We start from the raw sequence: 20295 nt of genomic DNA, 5'->3' as shown, positions 1-20295 counted from the left end.
GTTGATTTTCTTCTTCCTTACTTCACAATAACAAGATGTTGCACAATCTGGTCTTCCTGAATTCTTTGGAGGTTTCATTTAAAATGTTGTGATTTCTGTCTGACCCCTTCACCTGAGCTACAAAATAAACAACACGGCCAACATTTCAAGGCCCTGACAAGCTCTCCAGACAGTGATGGAGGAGGAGGAGGACTGGGGGTGGCAAAGAAAACACCAAATCTTAAAAGATTATAAATGACATCTGCTCAAACTATTCCCCCAACCTCTGTGTGTGTGTGTGTGCGTGCGCTCCTCCACAGACTCTTTCTCCACCATAACTTTTTCTCCAGAAAGGAGGACTTGAGCTACGCAGCACCCTGAGGAAAGAACTGAGCACCACAAAGACAAGATGGAAAGCAAAGATCCATTCCAAACCAAATCAAGTCCTAAGACTCAGAAAAGAATTTATGTTCAACTCCTGCTTGTTTTCATTTTCTTTGAATTCCTCTGCCTGATGATTAGTACTGTTTGAATTTGTTACCACACACACGCACACGCACACGCACACGCTTACAAAGCCCTGTCCTCCCCCTCTAGCCCCTCTCTCCTCCTCTTCTTGTGGAATTCAGTGTGTGAGGAGTCACTCCTCTCTGCTGCTGGGCTGCTTATTGGTGAGTCTGCAGGGTGAAGGATCTCCACTGAGGAATTCAACCAGCGCTGCAGACGAAGAGGAGCTGGTTTCTTCCTCTAACACAGGGGGCTGAAATCCTGCAGTCTGAGGCCTCACCTGCCCTCCCTTACACTCCCCCCCTATCATCTTCTGTCTGAGCCCTGCACCTGTTCTGACTCGTCAGCCAGGTGAGTGGGGGTCCTCTGACATTGGGTTATTTTTTCAGCTGACCATAGCTACAGGGCAATTAGGAACTAAGTCTATTCATTTGACTGGATTGAGGCTTTGCTCTACATCTCTCTCTTTCTCTCTCTATAACCCACCTCCTTTCCCTCCCTGCCTATCCCTGCCCCCCTCCCACTCCATCTCTGTCTAGCCCCAGCCTGAGCCTGACTGACACTGTAGCTGTGGGGACTCGTGGAGCCACAGACATATCTCTGCTGGAGTTCAAGTATTGATCACATGGAGAGGACACAGGAGAAGAAAGGGTGAAATCTAAAACTTGTGGAGGACTGAGGAGTCAGATTGATCATTGGACGGCGGAGATAGAAAAGCAAAAACTCCAGACCCAGGGGATTGTGCAGCTGGAAGAGCAGCAGGTATGAAAAGCCAGACTGTGGTTGTGTCTGTGGCTCTGCTGGCCCTGTGCGTCCTGCTGACACCCAGAGGAGGGGAGAGCGCTGGGGGGATAATTTCTCTTCGGCAGCTTGAAGGGGAGAAGCAGGCACCGGAGCAGCTACAAGATAAGTCCCTGGATGACCCAGAAAATGAACAAGGACACGCTGAGGACCAACACTCAATGAGAAGAAGCAGCAAGGTGAAGAGAGATGCGGAACAGGCCGAGCAAGCAGGTAAGTGGAGAATTACAAGTTTCAACTATTAAAATACAGAAATGTCACACAGAGGAAAACTGCTCAGCTATGACCCCACTAATGACACAAGACGGGCAGAAAGACACGCTCATTTGGTCTCTCTGACAGGAAAGTCTGAGTGCTTCATAACACAACACCAGCAGGGAAAAGGGATTTTACACACACCAGACACTGTGTTGAGCATCTTGCAGACACTGGCCTTTTCCCTGCCTCTGCTATATGTGATGAATGCTGACTCTGTTACACATTCAGGCTGAAAGAATTGTTTTCAATGACTAATGTACACAAGTGATAATCAGATTCTTCTGTCTTTCCGACTTAGCCTCACATGTAATAAACATCAGGGCAAACTGTCTCTTCAGTGAGTGGCACCGATTGGTTTATTCCTTCATGGTAGATATTGTTGAGTTGAGAGTGATGTGTTTATTGGGTATCTGGACAGAATTTGTCATTAATATGGAATTGTGGTTAATGGAGGGCAACTAATGGAAAGAGAGCGACGTGTTTTCCATAAAAGTGCCTCGGGACTTTAGACAGCCTCTGAAGGAAATACTAATGAACCTCAAGCAACCACTGAAATGTATCAGGCTGTCTGGATTCCTCCCCAGGCTGTGCTGCATTTTTATATTCTAAGAAAGAAATCTTTGCAAAATCTGAAATCACTTAGAAATGATTTTACTTTTACGTTTTACTTTGATGCAATCAATAACTCTTGTGACCTGCTCAGACATGGTTTGTGTCAGTGTCTAGATGAAAAGGGCCTGAGAAAGAACTGATCCACATCTAATGTAACTGTATTTGCTTCATTTAATAATAATCAAAGGATGACTAAGTCTACTGTGGAAACTTTGCTCTTGTTTTCTCATCTTTCAAGGTGTTTTGGGCAGAGTGAGGAGAGCAGCAGAGGAGGGGAAAAAGAAAAAGAAAGACAAGAAGAAGAACAAGGAGCCAAAGGATCCCAAAGCGACCAAAAAGCCCAAAACTGACAAGAAGGGGAAGAAGAAGGACAGGCAGACAACAACCACCACTCTACCGCCAACCACCACAGGTAACAACAGGACAGAGCACGGAGCCAAGTCTGAACTTGAGCGACTTGGACTTGAATGAATGTTGTTGACCTTGTATCTGTCTACTGCCTCAGCAATCCCAACCGAACCGCCCACTGAGCCTTACACCGACTACCCCTACCCTGACCTTGGTGAGTGACTCGCACTTAGAGACTGCATGAAGATGACTGGGCTTGAGGAGGGGCCTTAAATCTTCCATTTCACTTTGTATTTTTTGCAAAGCTTCTGCATAATCTTATTAATGTTGTATTTGGACTTGGCCCATGAAAATATGTAACAGTGCCATCTCAAAATAAAGCACAAAGCTACAAACCTTCCCAACATTAATAAATAAACAAGGAAAAGAATGAAGAACTCCACCCTTTTCACACATCAAAGCTTCTTTGCACGTCTTATTACTGTGTAAAAGTCACATTAAGACATTTGTGGGTCCAGTGGAGCTCCAGATCCAAATTTGATTACATGTTTGAGCATCAGTCGGGACTAAAGTAAACAAGTATTTTTTTAACAACGCGTTGTGCCCCAAAATGGTTGTTATACAGAATTTCCACAGCACTTTAGGATACTTGAATGAAATTGATGGGATTATGGGATTATAATAATTATAATCCTTTTATCTGCAAAATTAGAATCAGAATTCAATCTAAAAATTTTGTATATGTAACAAAGTTAAATCATAATGCAGATCACCTACTACTGTATTATAATGGGAAAAATAAATCCCTAACAAAGACACACATCCTTTAGATATTACAAAATACCTCTCCTTTCACACTCCTTGGAAAAGGGGCCTTTTTTGTTGTTTTCCATACTTTCATGCTGTGTAAAGATAAAAGTAAATGATAGTTCGAGAACAAACAGTCCTTCTATCCATTTGTCTGTCAGACAATGATTACTGGAAACCGGACGATGACTACTGGGACGCTGATCCCACACCACCCAGGCCTCAGCCCGAGACTCCAGGGACCACAGACCTTCCATATGACGACTGGAAGCCAGAGGAGGGGGATCCAGCAGCTCCTGTGACAGACATCTACGACGACTACTGGAAACTGAAGGAGGAAGAGCCGTCCACCCCACTGCCCGACAACTACGACGACTACTGGAAACCGGAGGAGAAAGAGCCGTCCACCCCACTGCCCGACAACTACGACGACTACTGGAAACCGGAGGAGAAAGAGCCGTCCACCCCACTGCCCGACAACTACGACGACTACTGGAAACCAGGGGAGAAGGAGCCGTCCACCCCACTGCCCGACAACTACGACGACTACTGGAAGCCAGACGAGAAAGAACCATACCCTCCTGTGACTGATAACTATGACACTTATTGGGAAGAGGTGGAACCAACACCTCCTGCCCCTGAGGTTGACGGGAAAGTTGGGACAGATGACAGTGATTACTGGGATGCCACATGTGAGTTTGAGTGTTTATTTCCTCTGGCTTTATTTAGATGGAAGATGTTTGTTATGAAACACTGATAGGAGGAGATGAAATTATAATGTTTCAATGGGGAAATCACAGGGGGTCATTCCAACAACCAAGAAAACACATCTCAGTACAGATTCAACAAGGGTTTGACCAAAATTATGTTTTGGAAATTTTAATCTGGACATTAATATAAAATTGTAGGAGCCAAGAAAACAAAAAGTAAGTCAACCGGAATTTCCTGAACCACAGGACTCAGTTTTTGATGTTATGCTGTTATTGTGTAATGGAGACAAAACTTCAGTGTGGGGCAGTGGTGAATATTTGCTTCATGGTTAACTCAAGGCTAACTCATTGTCTACTTCTTGAGCTGATCTAACAAACAGCGTATTGTGAGTGTAGACACTACTCTGCTTACTAGTGCTGACATATAAATGATACCACAATTTCTCAGGAGCACGTAATCAAGCGGTCACGTCTTGATTACGTGTGATTTTTTGCTCTGAACAAACTTAAACTGTTGAGTTTAATTCTTCCTTTGCACAGATGTGATGAAGGAGAAATGATCCAGAGAAACTAATACCATATTTTATGCCAGGCTGGAAAAATGTTTTGCTGTAAAGGTGGACATTTTAAAATGTGAGTCCATTGGAAGTGACTTGATCATGGAGCCTCAAGTGGCTATTTGAGTAAATGTAGCTTCAGGCAGTAACTTACTACCTTTGCTTTCCAGCCTATGAAGTTGCCTCCTGATTTTAGCAGCTACAGTCAAACCTCAGACATAATATGATGACTGACTGACTTATTAATTCAACATCGTTTGACTCATGCAGAAAAAATGATGGAATTCTTAAATCAGTTGAAAGTCTGAATGCTTGGATTAATCAGACTGAGGCATCCGGCTAAGAATGTCTCGAACAAGTTAATTCGGTGTGTCCAGTCAACACCAACATTTATATCAGCTTCACAACTCAGAGATTCAAAGTCAGAAGAACTGATAACAGTTGAAAGTGAAGTCTAAAATATTGTGATTCATTCAATGACGTGCAGTCTGAAACTCCGAGCACCATCTTAACAGATTCTTGTGCCCTTTCGAATAAAGCTGGATCACTAAGTGGTGGAGACAAATTTAATTGACTTCATGCTGAAAACTTTCAAGACATTACTATCTCTCCCAGGCTCTGACCACCTGAAGTCAGCAGCGTCTTACCTAAATCTTTCCACAGGATCAGAAGCTGGAAACAGTGTGTCGTGTGTCTCTGTGACACTCGCCTGGACCAGACTGGACATGCTCTCATTACTGCGTGTTTCCAGCCTCTGCACCGTACTTCTGCTCTTCCAGCTTTTCCACATCGGCCTTTCTACCACGCTCTCCTGTTTTTTAGTGAACCTTTTGTTTGACATTCTTTTTTCTTTCCATTCTTGCAGTTGAGGTGCCAGATAATCTTCCATTCCCTGATGGTAAAGAGGTCAGCCCTGAAATCACAGTGGAAACTCTTCCAGGTAACTGCTGTGACTCAGAAATGTTAGAAATTCAATTAACATCCATCAGTGAATAAGTCAAATTCCCATTTACTAGTTAACATATTGGGACTTTTCCATCCAAAAATGAGATGCAGATGAAATTCCTTTGGGCTGGAAGCAGATGAGAATTCATGAGTGATTCAGCACATGGGAATAACATTATAGTGAGTTTGCGTTCTAACCTGCCCTACTTTTCAAACATGAGTGGGTGGGTCTGCTTGATCCCAAAATCAACAATAGTTTCATTATGGTGTTTAAAAAAGATCTGATTGCAACTGTGTTATGAATCTTGTAAATGTAACTTCAAGTTTTAATTGGTGGGTGTTCAAGTGGCATCCAAACAGAGGAAACGTGTTGTGGTTAAATAAATCAGAGCTGTACTAACCTGTAAAACTTAAATTGTTATCCCATAAAATCTCACTTGTAATCTGGCAGAGTCTCAGAATGGCTGAATGAATCATCTAATGTCGCTTTTTTTTTTTTTTTTTTGCTTACAGAAGAGCCCACAGAAACTCCTCCCTACGGTGGGACGTGGTATGATGATTATGATGAATATGGAAGTATGTACACGTGTTCCCACAAACACACATGGACAGACAAATGTTTTACTGGTTAAAATGCAGTGAGGTTTCTAGCATCAACAGCAGCCGGGTCAATAACCCTGCAGATTTATACAGAAGAACCTTTGTGACCTGTTTTTCTGGTTATTGTTCCTAATGTCTTCCAAAAACCCAGAAATACATACACATACACACTGTTTTTCCACAATTTCCGGAATTTTCCTATTTTCCACAGGGAGAAAAGAAGACGAGACTGATGAAAAATGGATAGAGAAAGAGAGAGAGAGAGCAGCAAAGGAGAGAGAAAGGGAAGAGAGAGGTAAGAAAACCCAGATGTGGTTTTTGTATAACACCACTCTGTGCTCATGTCAGATTACATGAGATACCGTAGTTGCTGAGGCACAGAACATGGGGCTGTGACCTAAGCGCAAAAACAGTAACAGATAACAACTCTAAGGTTGCTCTCTCCCTTGGATCACAGTTCTGTATGTAAGGGAATGCAGCTGTGATGTCCCACCATGTTAATATCAGCAGGCATTTGGTACTTCCTTTGACTTGCATGACAGGAACAAAAGTTCATGCTTCCAAAATAAAGTGGAGACTAGGCATGTAAAGGTTGAGAAGGTTGAGAAATCTCTTGTAAACTGGGCTGAAAGCAAAGAAGGTGGGGGGTGATGATCTACATGCAGGGGATTAGTACAAGCGATAAAGAAGAGAGACGCCGGGGGAAAGGATGTTGTAATGTAGGACTCTGAAGAATTCACATCACACTCGGCTCTGGTTTTTGCCACGTGTCTGCTGTGTGCAGCCAAGTTGGCGGGCTGCTGTGGAGTCGAGCTTGGAGCCGATGATAACACTTTCAGGACTGGTGTCAGTGGGGCATTTCCTGTGTGCAGGGATCTCCAAAAAGATTTCTTTTTTTCCCCCTAAACACATAAATGTATACATTTCTGAGGTTTATAACCTCAAATTTAACACCAAGGCACAAAAGAACATACATGAATCATGTGTTAATGCGTGCAATATGTGCGCATGGAGAGTGAGCTCACGACACTGTTCCACTGTCATCAAGAGTTCTGACGGCCACGCTAGCAGCATTTAAGTAATAAATAATGATTGTGATAGTTTTCTTCAGTGATCAGCTCTCGGGATGGTCTGACTTCGGCGCAGACAACATGTTTTGTTGTTTGTGTGTTTGGTTTTTTGTCTTTCACTGTTCCCCAGCTCGAATCTCCTCTCGGACATTCTTGGCATATATCATTTGCAAAATAGCGATGATTTCCTACATCACTTTTGTGCAGAGAGATTTAGAGAGCAAGAGAACAGCCAAGACGGTGCAATTTATTCAGCATTAAGTGTGTTTTTCTCTTCTCTGCCAGAGAGAGCAAGGAAACTGAAGGAGGCAGAAGACCGGGCCAGGAGCAGGCCACGTGTCTACAAAGAGCCAAAGAGTAAGTTGATAGCTGTTTAAATCTGGAAAAGATTGTATACACCCTATTAATATATTAGTTTGATTTCCTCTGCGTCTGTTTGTATGGCAGAGTGCCCTCCGCTGGGGATGGAGTCCCATAAGATCGATCCCGACCAGCTCTCAGCCTCCTCCATGTCTCAGTATATCTTTGCGCCACAGAGGGCTCGTCTCAACATGCAGGTACACAGTGAGATAAGGCCTCTGCTGGTCTTAACATTACATACACCTCAGCTAACACTTACATTCTGCCAGACCTTGAAATAAACACCAGCTACCAGGCGCATGTCACCAAATAATAACTGCTATCACAGAGTCTGTCACTTCCAGCAGCTGCTTTGGAAGCTGATGCTCAGTCAGTCTTTATAGTATATGGATATTTTCTGCAACTAAGTAATTTGATCAGCTGGTGAAACACTGCAAGTTTTTTTTTTTTTTTTATCCCAAGCTGTCATTCCATCTGTAATTGAAGGGCAGAATAGTTTACACAGAAGCAGACAGTACAGTTAGTGCTGAAAAATGTCCGTAAGTCAAAGGACCCAGCAGCATGTGGTGTGTGGCTCCCAGGGCTCTGATGATGAGGATGACATGAGAGGTGGAGCGTGGTGTGCAAACTCAGAGGACAGGATCCACTGGTTTGAGATAGATGCTCGCAGGGAGACAGAGTTCACCGGAGTCATCACTCAGGGACGTGACTCCTCTAATGAGTAAGACATATGCCCACGCCACATGCCCAACACATGAATATGCTTTATGCTCCTTTCCCTAAATTCCACATGTTGCCCACACACTGTCTCGTTGCAGGAATGATTTTGTGACGTCATACTTCCTAGCCTTCAGTAATGACACCAGAGAATGGACCACCATCCATGATGGATACGCTGACTGGGTGAGTTCACTGAGTATTGTCTCATTTACGTTGTCACTACGCATGATATTGCCCCTCTCTTTCTCTAACTCACTGTCCTCTCGCCCAGTTGTTCTTTGGAAACAATGATAAGGACACCCCGGTGATGAACCAGTTGGCAGAGTCTGTGGTGGCCCGCTACATCCGGATCATCCCTCAGAGCTGGAATGGCTCTCTGTGTATGAGGCTGGAGGTCCTGGGCTGCCCTATTCTAGGTGAGCCACAAACCAACATACAAAAACATGTACACACTAAAAAAAAAAAAACACAAAATGAATGATGAATTTTTGCTCCCCTCTGCCTCACAGACCCGGCTGATGTCCAGTACAGGCAAAATGAAGTGACTCCGGTGGATTACTTGGAGTTCAAGCATCACAGCTATTCAGAGATGGTTGCAGTAAGTATCCCCCATGCTTGCGCCCTCTCTTCAACAGGAAATCCTCAGCTATTTTTCCAAAAACAAAATTATCCTCCAGGAACAATTAAACCCTGAGCCAAAGGCTTTGATCAACGTAAACATGAGCTAATATTTAACCCCTCCAGGAGTCTCATTTCAACCACCAGAGGGCAACAGGACCTGTCTGCACTGCCACAATACTCCCCATTAACCACAAGCTGTCTCATAAGTAATGTGTAAACATATGTATGTCCCAGCTTATGAAATCAGTCAATGAGGAGTGTCCCAACATCACCAGTATCTACAGCCTGGGCCGCAGCTCCAAGGGAAAGGAAATCATGGCCATGGTCATCTCTGGAAACCCCACAGAGCACGAAATAGGTGGGAATATGTTTACACAACCATGAAACAGGCAGATAAAACCGTTTTGTTAAACTTTGTTAAATACAATCCTGCAATCCAAATGTATGCTTTCATTCCAAGCAGATATAAAAGCAGCTGTTTTCAGACTTTGTGACACTGAAATGCTGATGGTCATAGTAAATCCCGAGGACTGTTGAGTCTTGGCGGCACCACCCATGACTCCAGGAAATCCAAATAAACACCAGGTGGAAGTCGGCAGGCTACGGTTAGCAGACAAACGGCTATAGTCTCGTCCGTCTGTCTCCACAGGTGAGCCGGAATTTCGCTTCACGGCTGGTCTCCATGGAAACGAGGCTGTGGGTCGGGAGATGCTTCTGCTTCTCATGCAATATCTGTGCAAAGAGTACAAAGACAGAAACCCCAGAGCCCAGCAGCTGGTGGAGGGAATACGCATCCACCTGGTGCCCTCACTCAACCCTGATGGGCATGAAGAAGCTTTCGATGTGGTCAGTGGTTAAAAAAAAAAAAAAAAAAAACCTTAACATAAGCCTTGAATGTCAAACAAAGAGTAAAAGCAAGCAGGAATCGCCCATTTCTGTATGTGATTCTGTAGGGATCCGAGCTGAGCAGCTGGACCACTGGACATTTCACGGATAACGGCTTTGACATCTTCAAGAACTTCCCTGACCTGAACAGCATCCTGTGGGATGCCGAGGATAAGGGCTTGGTGCCCAAACTCACCCCCAACCATCACGTTCCCATACCTGAAAACGCAGAGGTCAACAGCTCGGTAAAAAAGAGCACATTTTTAAAACTTAATGAACAATTTTTAACTAACAATTTCCGAATTACTATCAAAAATATTATGATGAAATATTATAAATATACTGTAAATGCTGTATTATTTGTTGTATGTTGTGGTTGTGGTCTGCTCAAAGGTAAAAAAAGGAGGGTATACAGGTCTTACTTAGAGCTTCCTTCCACTATTTGACTCAGCTGATCTTATCTTCCAGATTGCTGTGGAGACCAGGGCCATAATCTCCTGGATGAACACCTATCCGTTTGTGTTGGGTGCAAACTTCCAAGGCGGGGAGACAATTGTGGCCTATCCTTATGACAGCTTACGTCTGAACAAGCCCGCCCAGAGCCAGACAACCCACAGTCGCAAGAAGAGACAGTATGATTTAACTCCATTTCCTTCAGTCTTCTTCTTCCCCTGCTTTATGCACATTTCCCAAAGTCTCACTTTTCCTCATTCTTCTTTCTTTTGCTGCAATTACAATTAAACTAAATAGAATGAACATCAATATAAACTGTCATGTCATAGGCAAGTCTGTTATTATTTCACTAAGATAAATAATAGATGTGCAATGAAATGGCAACCGTGCCTGTAGGTCACATCAGATACTGACTAGTTTCCTGACCTGTACTATTTTAAACTTTATCTTTGTATAGGAGAAATTCTCACTCAGAAAAATATATTGTGTGTATTTTTGTGAAGTCTTTCTCATCTAGATGAGTTTCCTACAGGTATGAAGATGAAGGCTTTGATGTGACAGAGTGGGGAAGGGGCTACCACGAGGAGCCAGAGGAGGATTGGAGAAATAGGGGATACACAGAGCCGGAAGTGGAATGGAGGGATCATGGCTATGACCATGGTTATGACCGTGGCTATGACCACGGCTATGACCACAGTTACAACCAAGGCTATGGCCACAGAGAGGAAGAGAGAGAGGAGGAGGATGACAGGGGAAGAAGTGCTGGCTACCAGTACGCTGAGCCTGAGGATGAGCCTCGAGTGATTCCTGATGAGTCCCTCTTCAGGTGGCTAGCTGTCTCCTACGCCTCCACACACCTGACCATGACGCACAACTACCACGGCTCCTGCCACGGAGGAACAGCTGCGGGGATGCATGGCATTGTCAACCGGGCCAAATGGAAGCCAATCACAGGCAGTAAGTCGAGGCCTGAGGCGTTTGTGAAACTGTCTGCATTTCTTCAACACACCCTGGTGGAAAATTTATGCATTGCAGGGTCTAATGTTCATGTACGTGTGTGTTTGTTTCTCTCTAGGCATGAATGACTTCAGCTACCTGCACACCAACTGTTTTGAGTTGTCTATTTTCTTGGGCTGCGATAAGTTCCCTCATCAGAGTGAGTTGGCACGTGAGTGGGAGAAAAACAGGGAAGCAATGCTGATCTTCATGGAGCAGGTCAGTACCGTACACACACACGCACACATTCTGAAGATGAGACAAAAGGCAGTTTTTATTGGGTGTGCTTTAACTAACATGTTTTCAAAAGTAAAACACCCAGGAAGTGTAGTTACATAGTTACACTGAGCCAACATGGAACGTATGATAGTTCAAGTTGACCAGATCAATTTAACCCCCCACCCCCTCCTCACACACACCTCCCCTCACCAACCATGTTCTCCCGTTTTGTTTAGGTACATCGAGGCATCAGGGGCATTGTGAAGGATCAGCAAGGGAATCCCATTGCTAATGCCACTATATCTGTGGAGGGGATACACCATGACGTCACCACAGGTCTGCTGAAACCTTCCACTCTCTTCCCCTTCCTGTTTGATGTCAGGTGCTTTCGAACATCATGCTGGACTCTGTGCCTAAAACAAAACGTTCCTGCCCTCTTTGTCACTGTAGCTCCCACAGGAGACTACTGGAGGCTGCTGAACCCAGGGGAGTACCGCGTGACAGCTCGAGCTGAGGGGTTCTCTCCTGTGACAAAACTCTGTGTGGTGGGTTATCAGTCAGGAGCAACCGCCTGCAGCTTCAACCTGGCCAAGTCCAACTGGGACCGCATTAAACAGGTGAGACGGTGCCACCCTGACTTGATCCTCCCCTTCAATACATGGCACTCAAGTACTTGATAAAGCAACTTCTAAATCTATCTGCAGATCATGGCCCTTAATGGAAACAAGCCGATTCGACTCAGCTATGGCAACAACAGATTACACTATCCCTCAGATGTTAATGGCAACAGGCATGTGGTCAGCAGCAACAACGGGTATTCATCGAATTCACGCGTCACCACCGAGCAGCAGAGGAGGATCAAGATAGCTCGTCTCCGGCGCCTTCGACAACAGAAATTAATGAGGCTAAGATCATCAACAACAACGACGACGACGACAACAACATTACCCCCAACGACAACGACCCCTATCCCCACAACACCAGAGACCACCACATCCTGGTACGACTCATGGGTCATAAATGAGGGACAGTCCTCGACGCCTGGCGGCTTCACAGACTCTATCCTGGATTATAACTATGAGTACAAAATCGATGACTATTAAACCAAGCACACACAGCCCACTGACATCCGTCCTCTCCTACTTGTAGTTCTCGCTGCCTTTTTGTACTTGGAGCAGGCTGATAAAGAATAAAAAGTGGAGCCCTGTCTTCGTACAACGTAAAAGCAATGGGAATGTACAGAATATTAACTATATTAATTGTATAAAGATAGTGTATCTACTACTCAACTTTTGAAACAATGCTTCTTCACAAAAATTGACCCTGATTGTTTTTTTATTCATTTTAATAAAGAACTGTTTATTATGGTTACACATTTAAAAAAAAAGCCATGACAGTTTTAACTTCAGAGCTGAGTTACTGATGCTGTTAACCTTCAGAAATATTTTTTTTACATTATGAACAATCACTAGAGGTGTGTGAAGCATTTATCAACAGTTGGTAATGGTCAGAGGAAGGAAAATGTCTTTCATGTTCCCTCAGACACAGCTTGGGTACAAGGTGTATTTTTCAAAATAAAGGCTTGTTGATACAAAAAGCTTGTGTTGTCTTTTTTTTCCAGCTCCATTGTAAACACTTATTAGCATTTTAAATGAAGAATGCGAAGATATCAGTGCTGTTTTTTCTTTCCAGACTTCAGAAAAAAAACCTCAAAAGACAAAACCTCACAAGGTTTTTCAACAGCAATTTGTTCATCTTTATGACACCGAACAGCAATAGTGTAGCAAGGACACAGTGGGCCTCATGTAGAATGGATTAGTCTTTTGCTGATACATGAGAGGTCTCAGCATGTTGTACTGTGCTTTTGTGTAGATATAGACCTTCAATGACTGATGTTCATTTCATTTTCCTCATCCTCATCAGCAGAGAAGGCAGAGAAGCTGATTGGCTCACATTCAAGTGTGCGTAAATTGACCAGGCATGCTGTTTGGGTGCTGCTGAACTCTGGGACAGTAACCAAAAGGACATCCTGGCCATCAGCACCTAGCAGGAGCATAAGGAGAAACATCCTAACAGTGTGAGGGGGGAAACATAAAATAAAATATGCCAGAAATGTGTACATATTTTATTCATTTGAAATTTATTTCTCATGTATTAACACATGATGCTGACCTTTGATGAGCTTGGACTCAAATGTTGGGGCGCTGCCACTGAAGTAAACATGAGGACATTCTTCCAAGATGAACGGGTCATTTTGGTAGAATGGGAAACAGCCTGATACAAAATGGAGGGAAAACTGTAAACAATTTGGATCCATATCAGCCATAAAGTTAGTGTATTTTTCAGCACTGATTTGTCTGACTAACCGAGAGTGTCTGGTGCAGTGGGGGCCAGATGTCTGAGCCGCAGTGTTTCCTCGAGTATTTCCAGGTGTCTGTCCATGCTGCTGTATCTCTGAATATCAGAGACATTCTGGCCCGATGTACCCAAGAACCTTTAGTGGAAATAAAGAAAAACATTAACTAGTCATATTCGGACACTCACCTCAGACTGAACATGAATTCCAAAAGGGCAGCGATTGCATTTGTGTAATAGTGCTCACCTCACTCCATCGATGTTAGCCTGGTATGGATTGGACACCAGCTGCAGAGTGGGGTACACTGAGGAAAGGGGGAACATGCAGCGATGGAGAGGCTGCTGTGGGAGAGTGTAGTTGGTGGGGTCATACTGGCCTGGCATTACATCCACTGGAACAGAAGCCTGGAACAACGAGAGGGAGGAGCACATGACAATAGAGAATGTAGTGTTTCCTCCTTCTTTCATTTATTTCAATTAAATTAATTCCTTTCTTTAAATAAATAAATACATAAATAAATAAACCAGCCTGCATTCAACAGTCCATCTTTATGTCAAACATTTTACATGATTTTAGATTTGTGTAACACAAAAATTGTTTGAACAATATTCACTCAGTCATCAGTCAATTAGGTCTACTCAGCTAAAATTCAAGTAACTTAATTCAACACCCCTGTAAACAATCCTTCACCATAAAAGTTATAATGTTCAGTTAGAGGTGTTAATACAACATCATTCTCATTTTTGGAAGTGGGAGATGCTTCCATTATTTTGTTCATTCCAATATGCACGTTAACAACGGCACAAACTGCAGCCTAAAAAAATTACCATAACATCAAATCCCTGATGTGTTCAAACAGTTTGAACACAAAATTAACTTCACAACTTTACTTGAGATTCATATGAACATATTAGACCTGATGAGTTTTTGCTAGGTGGACAAAAAATTACTTACTGAGTGAGTACTAAAGATATACTCACAAGCAGACAGAGCAGAACAGAGCAGAGCAGATAGAGACTCACCACCAGCTGAAGCAGCATCTCATCCAACAAACGAATGGCCTCAACACTGCCAGCTTGAGTCTTCTTTGTGAGGTATTTGGCCTGAAACCAGAAAGGTAAATTAGCACTTGACATATTGATCTATTTATCTATTTTCATCCTTACGAAAACGGTCGGACTGAAGACACAACCAAAGGTCTGTCAAAGTTAAATAACCTTTGTTGATGCGTCCTTGTCTTGTGTATTTTGGCTCAGGAGGTTTCCAGCCAGAAGGACCCTGGAAATTGTCGATGCCCCACTCTGCTCCCCTTGGTCCCCGAGCTGACCAGTTACCATGTCAACCAGCAACTGCAGCCCCAGCATGCTGTCAGCATTAGTGCTCCCAAGGCCAAGTCCAGAAGCCAGAAGCACAAACCTGAGAAACAGATGAGGCCATTAAAATCCATCATCACAGAAGGTGAAAGTCTCCAGGTGTAGGTGTCTGTACTCACCTGTCTGAACTGAGTGTAGGCCTTGCTGTCTGCAAAGGGAGATCAGCTACGCAAAAATCCTCAACTGTGAACTTCCCATCATTCCTCTCAATGCCATATATTGCAACAATACTGCCTGAGAGAGAAAGCAAAATGCCATGTCATACACAATGCGTGTCCACATAGTAAATTTGATCATCATGTTTTGGCTTGAAAACGATCCTGACCTGTGACACACTTATCTCTGTCAATTTTGCCCTCCAATTTGATCCTCTGGAGCTCATCCTCCAGAATCAGCTCATCCGTTTCACTGATGTATCTGGCTCGTTCAGGCTGAGGCAGCAAGTTGTGCTGAGGGGAAAAACAGAGATGATACATGATATCAACACTTTCATTTCACCTGTGGGGGAGAGGGGGGGCATTTAGCATGTCTGCCAACCTCCTCACTGATCTCTTTCAGAATAGATGGCTGCAAATCCATACGCTTGAACAAGGTGCCCACAACGCAGCATTGCTCTCCTGTCTGAAGATCACACAACTTCCTAATGAGCACATTTGATCCTGATAGAGACAGAAAGGACACAGATGAGACACTGTGTTGTTACAGAGATGGATGTAGGTTTAAAAAAAAAAAAACAAAAACAGCAACATATTATGAGCTTACCCCACTTCTGCTGGGCTCTCCCTGACAGCAGGGGCCTCATCTGCATGAGTCGTGCCGCATAAATATGAGCATATTGGCGGCTGAAGCTTCTCTCTCCCACTCTGTAGCGGTCGGAGCAGGGACTGTAGGCCGGCTGCGTCCTCTCAAACACCGGCCCCGGGTCATCGGAAGCAGGGCGGCTGAGCAGAGAGGAGCCCTCCTTCTGGGAGCTCAGGTCGGAAAACATGACTGTCCTGAAGCAACTGGAGACATTGGACAGGCTAGCAGAAGGGTATTCTTTGTCACCAGGCATTTTGTAACGTTTCTAAAGCAATATATTTCCAGCCTGGTACCAAGTTTTAGCCTGACACCAATGACAGCAGCCTGCGCGTCGACTGTTGTTGATAAAATCTCGAATAAATTCAACGTCCTTACCTTCTAAAGAGGAGAGTTGAACTTCAACTGCTGTCACTCTTGCAGATAATATTCGGCGATATCTATTTCTATTTTATTCCTTGAAAATCGACCAAAGTAACAATTCCCGCGAAATCACTCACTCACATCGCTGTTTTTTGAAGGGGCACTTTTGTTCTCGCGAGAAAAAGATTGCGCGCGAGAGCTCGTTCCCTACCTAAGGCAGCAGCACAAAACCCAAACGCACCCTAAACATAAGCGACAACACTGCAACTACATGCTGCGTGTACAGCAAAGATTTACGGAAAACGAGGCACGCTACACATCAATGATACGACATTTTACAACAAGTATACCGGTAGGCTGGCTGTGTTGTTTTTCTTGCACCGCGCACACAAAAAACGTCATTAGCTTACGCTCATACGTCGCGCTGAAATGAGGTCACAATAGCGTCGCGGCAGCACGCAGCCTCGCCATTTTCGCAGCTCTTTGTGCGCCACTGTCTGCTGAGAGTTTGCGCCTTCTAATCGCGCGGTTCGTCCACTCGGGGTTTGAATTCTGTTGCTAAAAATGCAGGGAAACAAGGGGCAGCAGAACCACGGCCTCAGCCGCCCGGGTGAGCAGAAGAAACCCGGAGGAACAAACACCAACGGCCAGCAGCCCGATCCGAGCGATCAGACCAACCCCAATGAGGCCTTAACCCTGGACCTGCACAGCTTCAGGAAGCCCGGGGAGAAAACCTTCACCCAGCGCAGCAGGCTGTTCGTGGGAAACCTGCCCACCGGGGTCACCGAGGAGGACATAGAGAAGCTCTTCTCTAAGTACGGGAAGGCCAGTGAGATCTTCGTCAACAAGGAGAGAGGTTTCGGCTTCATTCGGCTGGAGACCAGGATCATAGCAGAGATCGCCAGAGCCGAGCTGGATGATACTCTGTTCAGAGGCAGGCCCATACGGGTGAGATTTGCGACACATGGAGCTGCTTTATCCGTGAAAAATTTACCAGAGTTTGTGTCCAACGAGCTGCTGGAGGAGGCCTTCGCTGTCTTTGGCCAGATAGAGAGAGCCGTGGTCATAGTGGATGACAGGGGGAGGCCTACAGGGAAGGGGATAGTTGAGTACACCTCAAAGCCAGCTGCAAGAAAAGCCCTGGACAAGTGCAATGATGGTGCCTATCTTCTCACAGCCTTTCCTCGCCCTATTACAGTGGAACCTATGGAACAGTTTGATGAAGAGGAGGGACTTTCAGAAAAGCTCATAAATAAAAACCAGCAGTATCACAAAGAACGTGAACAGCCACCTCGATTTGCTCAGCCGGGCTCCTTCGAGTACGAATATGCCATGCGCTGGAAGGCCCTGATGGAGATGGAGAAGCAGCAGTATGAAATGGTGGATCGCAACATCAAAGAGGCTCAGGAGAAGCTGGAGGCTGAGATGGAGGCAGCCAGACATGAGCATCAGGTGATGCTGATGAGGCAGGACCTGCTGAGGCGGCAGGAAGAACTGCGCAGGATGGAGGAGCTCCACAGTCAGGAGGTGCAGAAGAGAAAACAGGCTGAGCTCCGGCAGGAGGAGGAACGTCGGAGGAGAGAAGAAGAGATGAGGATGCGCAATGAAGAGATGATGAAGCGGCAGCAGGAAGGTTTCAGGGGAAACTTCCCTGAGAATAGGGAGCAGGAGATGAGGATGCATATGGGTGGCCATGGGATGCCCATGAACAGGAACTCTCTGGGTGGAAATTCTGGTCCCGCCGGTGCTGCTGGCATGGCTGCTGAGAATACTTCAATGATGCAGGGGCCAGGAAACAACAACATGTCGGGGGGAGGCCAAGGTGGCTTCCCCAGAGGCCTCCCTGGGTCTGGAGACTATGGACCTAATAAGCAACGCAGATTTTGAATTCCATCCTTTTTTCTTTTGTGCCCCCCTTTTTTTTTCCCCCCTCTCCCATTTTCATACTGTATTTTGAAGTTCAGGTAGGGAGTGTTACTTTTGAACTTTGAGAGCTGTTGCATGTTTTTTTTTTTGTTTTGTTTTGTTTTTTGTTTTTTTTTTATTTTTATTTTTTACTTTTTCCCTTTGAATTCTGTTTTAGTACTAAAATGTCAGAATTATACAAATGAGCCATGTGTTTTACATTATTTGTCGCATTAATGTATTTTTCATAGGGATAGAAATGTTTTTGTCCTGGATTTGTTAACTTTTCTGGAATAAATTCATGATTCCCTAGAAAATTTGTTTTATTCAGAAGAGACAGGCACTGATGATCTGTGAACATCTGACAAAGCAGCTTTGGGCCACAAAAAACAAAACGACGACTCAGCTTCAGTCATTAAACAGAGTAAATCGGGGCATTTCTTTTCACAACAAGGGAAACAGGGAAGTAACAGTTAACAGAAGCTGTGGCTGTAGTAGTACTTTTCATTGAAGTCTGAGCTATAGTAGGAGGCATGTCAGTCTGAAAAGGCGACACTTACAACCATACTACTGAGGTTATAATAGAATTATTTTCAAAACTTGCTGATATAAGCCCCTAAATTTCTATTAGCTGCTGTGATGCAGTTGTAAAAAGCTTCAGCTGGTAAAATAGTGATGCCTGTTCTACTCTGCAAACAACAGCTTTGTTTGATATGATATTGCATTCTGGCAAGCAATAGCTGTCCTTCCCAGCTGGCTGCAATACATTTAGGTGTGCCACTGAGCAGGAACAGTGTGGATGTTTTGAAGTAAAAAAAAGTGCAGTAACACTCCCTGGTTTTTATTGACAGCTGACTAAATTCATTATCTGCTGTACTCAAGATGCATTTTGTTCCTGCGACCCAACCTCAGATCAGCGAATGAAGATGGATGGATGGAAGATGCATTTTGTCATTTTTGCTTGGTGAGACTTCAGGAAAACAGATGCAGGATCTCGTAGGTTTCATTCATGCAGGGGCAAGTAAAACCTCATGCCCAATTCTCATGTCTTAATTCCTTAATTTGCTCAAACTTTAATGGTCCAAGTTCATTCATTCTTGTAATTTTTATGCAGTTCCTTCAGTTTGTTGCCAATACTGAAGCACAGCCATGTCAGCTGTGCATAATCAGGCTGGTGTGTTTGCGTTTCATGCAGAGGCTTCCTCCAGTCCCCAGTCCCCCAGAAAAACAAACAAACACACTCAGACTGATTTGTTAATAAGACCCAGGTTGAAGGAAGTGGACTGAAACTATTCAGACTAGCATAATAGCTAAACAGTAGCAGTATATGTAGGTCAGTTTAGCGCAGAGAAAAAAATTGGGGTATACGATTTTTTTGTGTTGTGTGAGGGTCAGCTGTTTTGATTGACTGGGGATCACTTGTGCTTTTCAGTCCAAAACGTCTATACAAAAAAGTCACAAATATATTAGTGTGCAATTGAGAATCGATGTCAGTTGCTTCTAGTTGATCATATAGAATATCAAAGCATGATTCTGCACCCTCCCTGCCATGATGGTTATCACAGATATTGATTATCTCCGCCATGCCAAGGGTTTATATCCTCTCAGGCAGTGTTCAAGTGATGACCAAGATCATTCTGAGGAAACTGCCCTTCACCTGTAAGGGAGTCCAAAAAGTCAAGATAACAAACTTAGTCCGCTGTGCAGCCAGCACAATAAATAATGGTTGATAGCGAATCATAAAGAGTGGAAAGTGTGGGTGTTATCTCGAGTTGAGATCAACCAAAGTGATTGAGATAGGTAGTCTTTAAATCCTCTGTGCTTCGGAGGAACGGCAGTAAGACATTTTTCTACAGTATTCTCTGTGAAAGGTTTGTCTTTTTTTTTTTTTTTTTTTTTTTAAATTAATCACTAATCTGAGAATTTTGGTCTTCCAATGTTGAAAATTATTTAGATTTGGAGTAGAGTTATCGATGTGCATCTGCACAATTGTCAAAAACATCCACGATTATATAAAAATAATAAAAGTACGATTAAATACATTTGACCATG

The 20295-nt window shown here is 44.0% G+C and overlaps 3 protein-coding genes across 3 annotated transcripts; 2 read left to right on the top strand and 1 right to left on the bottom strand.

Moving 5' to 3' along the window:
• Positions 1-632: 632 nt before the first annotated feature.
• On the top strand, positions 633-13045 carry aebp1b (AE binding protein 1b). The gene is made up of 23 exons (XM_029510951.1): positions 633-837; positions 1026-1500; positions 2396-2569; positions 2663-2719; positions 3474-4004; positions 5445-5519; positions 6038-6100; positions 6336-6419; positions 7480-7551; positions 7642-7751; positions 8136-8275; positions 8373-8457; positions 8546-8690; positions 8784-8872; positions 9130-9253; positions 9545-9741; positions 9849-10025; positions 10249-10412; positions 10766-11190; positions 11309-11448; positions 11685-11784; positions 11899-12065; positions 12153-13045. The coding sequence occupies exons 2-23, from the start codon at positions 1251-1253 to the stop codon at positions 12549-12551; spliced, it is 3768 nt and encodes a 1255-aa protein (XP_029366811.1). The 5' UTR covers positions 633-837; positions 1026-1250; the 3' UTR covers positions 12552-13045.
• pold2 (polymerase (DNA directed), delta 2, regulatory subunit) lies at positions 12769-16610 on the bottom strand. Its single transcript, XM_029510952.1, has 11 exons — positions 16354-16610; positions 15940-16181; positions 15715-15836; positions 15503-15626; positions 15297-15411; positions 15022-15220; positions 14827-14907; positions 14051-14208; positions 13815-13942; positions 13621-13722; positions 12769-13491 (listed from the first exon to the last, which is right to left on the bottom strand). The coding sequence occupies exons 2-11, from the start codon at positions 16163-16165 to the stop codon at positions 13331-13333; spliced, it is 1416 nt and encodes a 471-aa protein (XP_029366812.1). The 5' UTR covers positions 16166-16181; positions 16354-16610; the 3' UTR covers positions 12769-13330.
• Positions 16611-16782: 172 nt separating this feature from the next.
• nono (non-POU domain containing, octamer-binding) lies at positions 16783-20073 on the top strand. The gene has a single exon (XM_029510856.1). The coding sequence runs from the start codon at positions 16903-16905 to the stop codon at positions 18223-18225; it is 1323 nt and encodes a 440-aa protein (XP_029366716.1). The 5' UTR covers positions 16783-16902; the 3' UTR covers positions 18226-20073.
• Positions 20074-20295: the final 222 nt, after the last annotated feature.

The sequence above is a fragment of the Echeneis naucrates genome, chromosome 9, assembly GCF_900963305.1.
Source record: "Echeneis naucrates chromosome 9, fEcheNa1.1, whole genome shotgun sequence".
NCBI classification, from domain to species: domain Eukaryota; kingdom Metazoa; phylum Chordata; class Actinopteri; order Carangiformes; family Echeneidae; genus Echeneis; species Echeneis naucrates.
This window is presented reverse-complemented; position numbering and strand designations above follow the sequence as displayed.

Coding starts and splice junctions, on each gene's coding strand:
- aebp1b (XM_029510951.1), top strand. CDS start 1,251: ATGAAAAGCCAGACTGTGGTTGTGTCTGTGGCTCTGCTGGCCCTGTGC. Junction 8,458..8,545: donor ATGATGGATACGCTGACTGG/GTGAGTTCACTG, acceptor CCTCTCGCCCAG/TTGTTCTTTGGAAACAATGA. Junction 10,413..10,765: donor CACAGTCGCAAGAAGAGACA/GTATGATTTAAC, acceptor AGTTTCCTACAG/GTATGAAGATGAAGGCTTTG.
- pold2 (XM_029510952.1), bottom strand. CDS start 16,165: ATGTTTTCCGACCTGAGCTCCCAGAAGGAGGGCTCCTCTCTGCTCAGC. Junction 15,221..15,296: donor CCTACACTCAGTTCAGACAG/GTGAGTACAGAC, acceptor TCTGTTTCTCAG/GTTTGTGCTTCTGGCTTCTG. Junction 14,209..14,826: donor AGATGCTGCTTCAGCTGGTG/GTGAGTCTCTAT, acceptor TCGTTGTTCCAG/GCTTCTGTTCCAGTGGATGT.
- nono (XM_029510856.1), top strand. CDS start 16,903: ATGCAGGGAAACAAGGGGCAGCAGAACCACGGCCTCAGCCGCCCGGGT.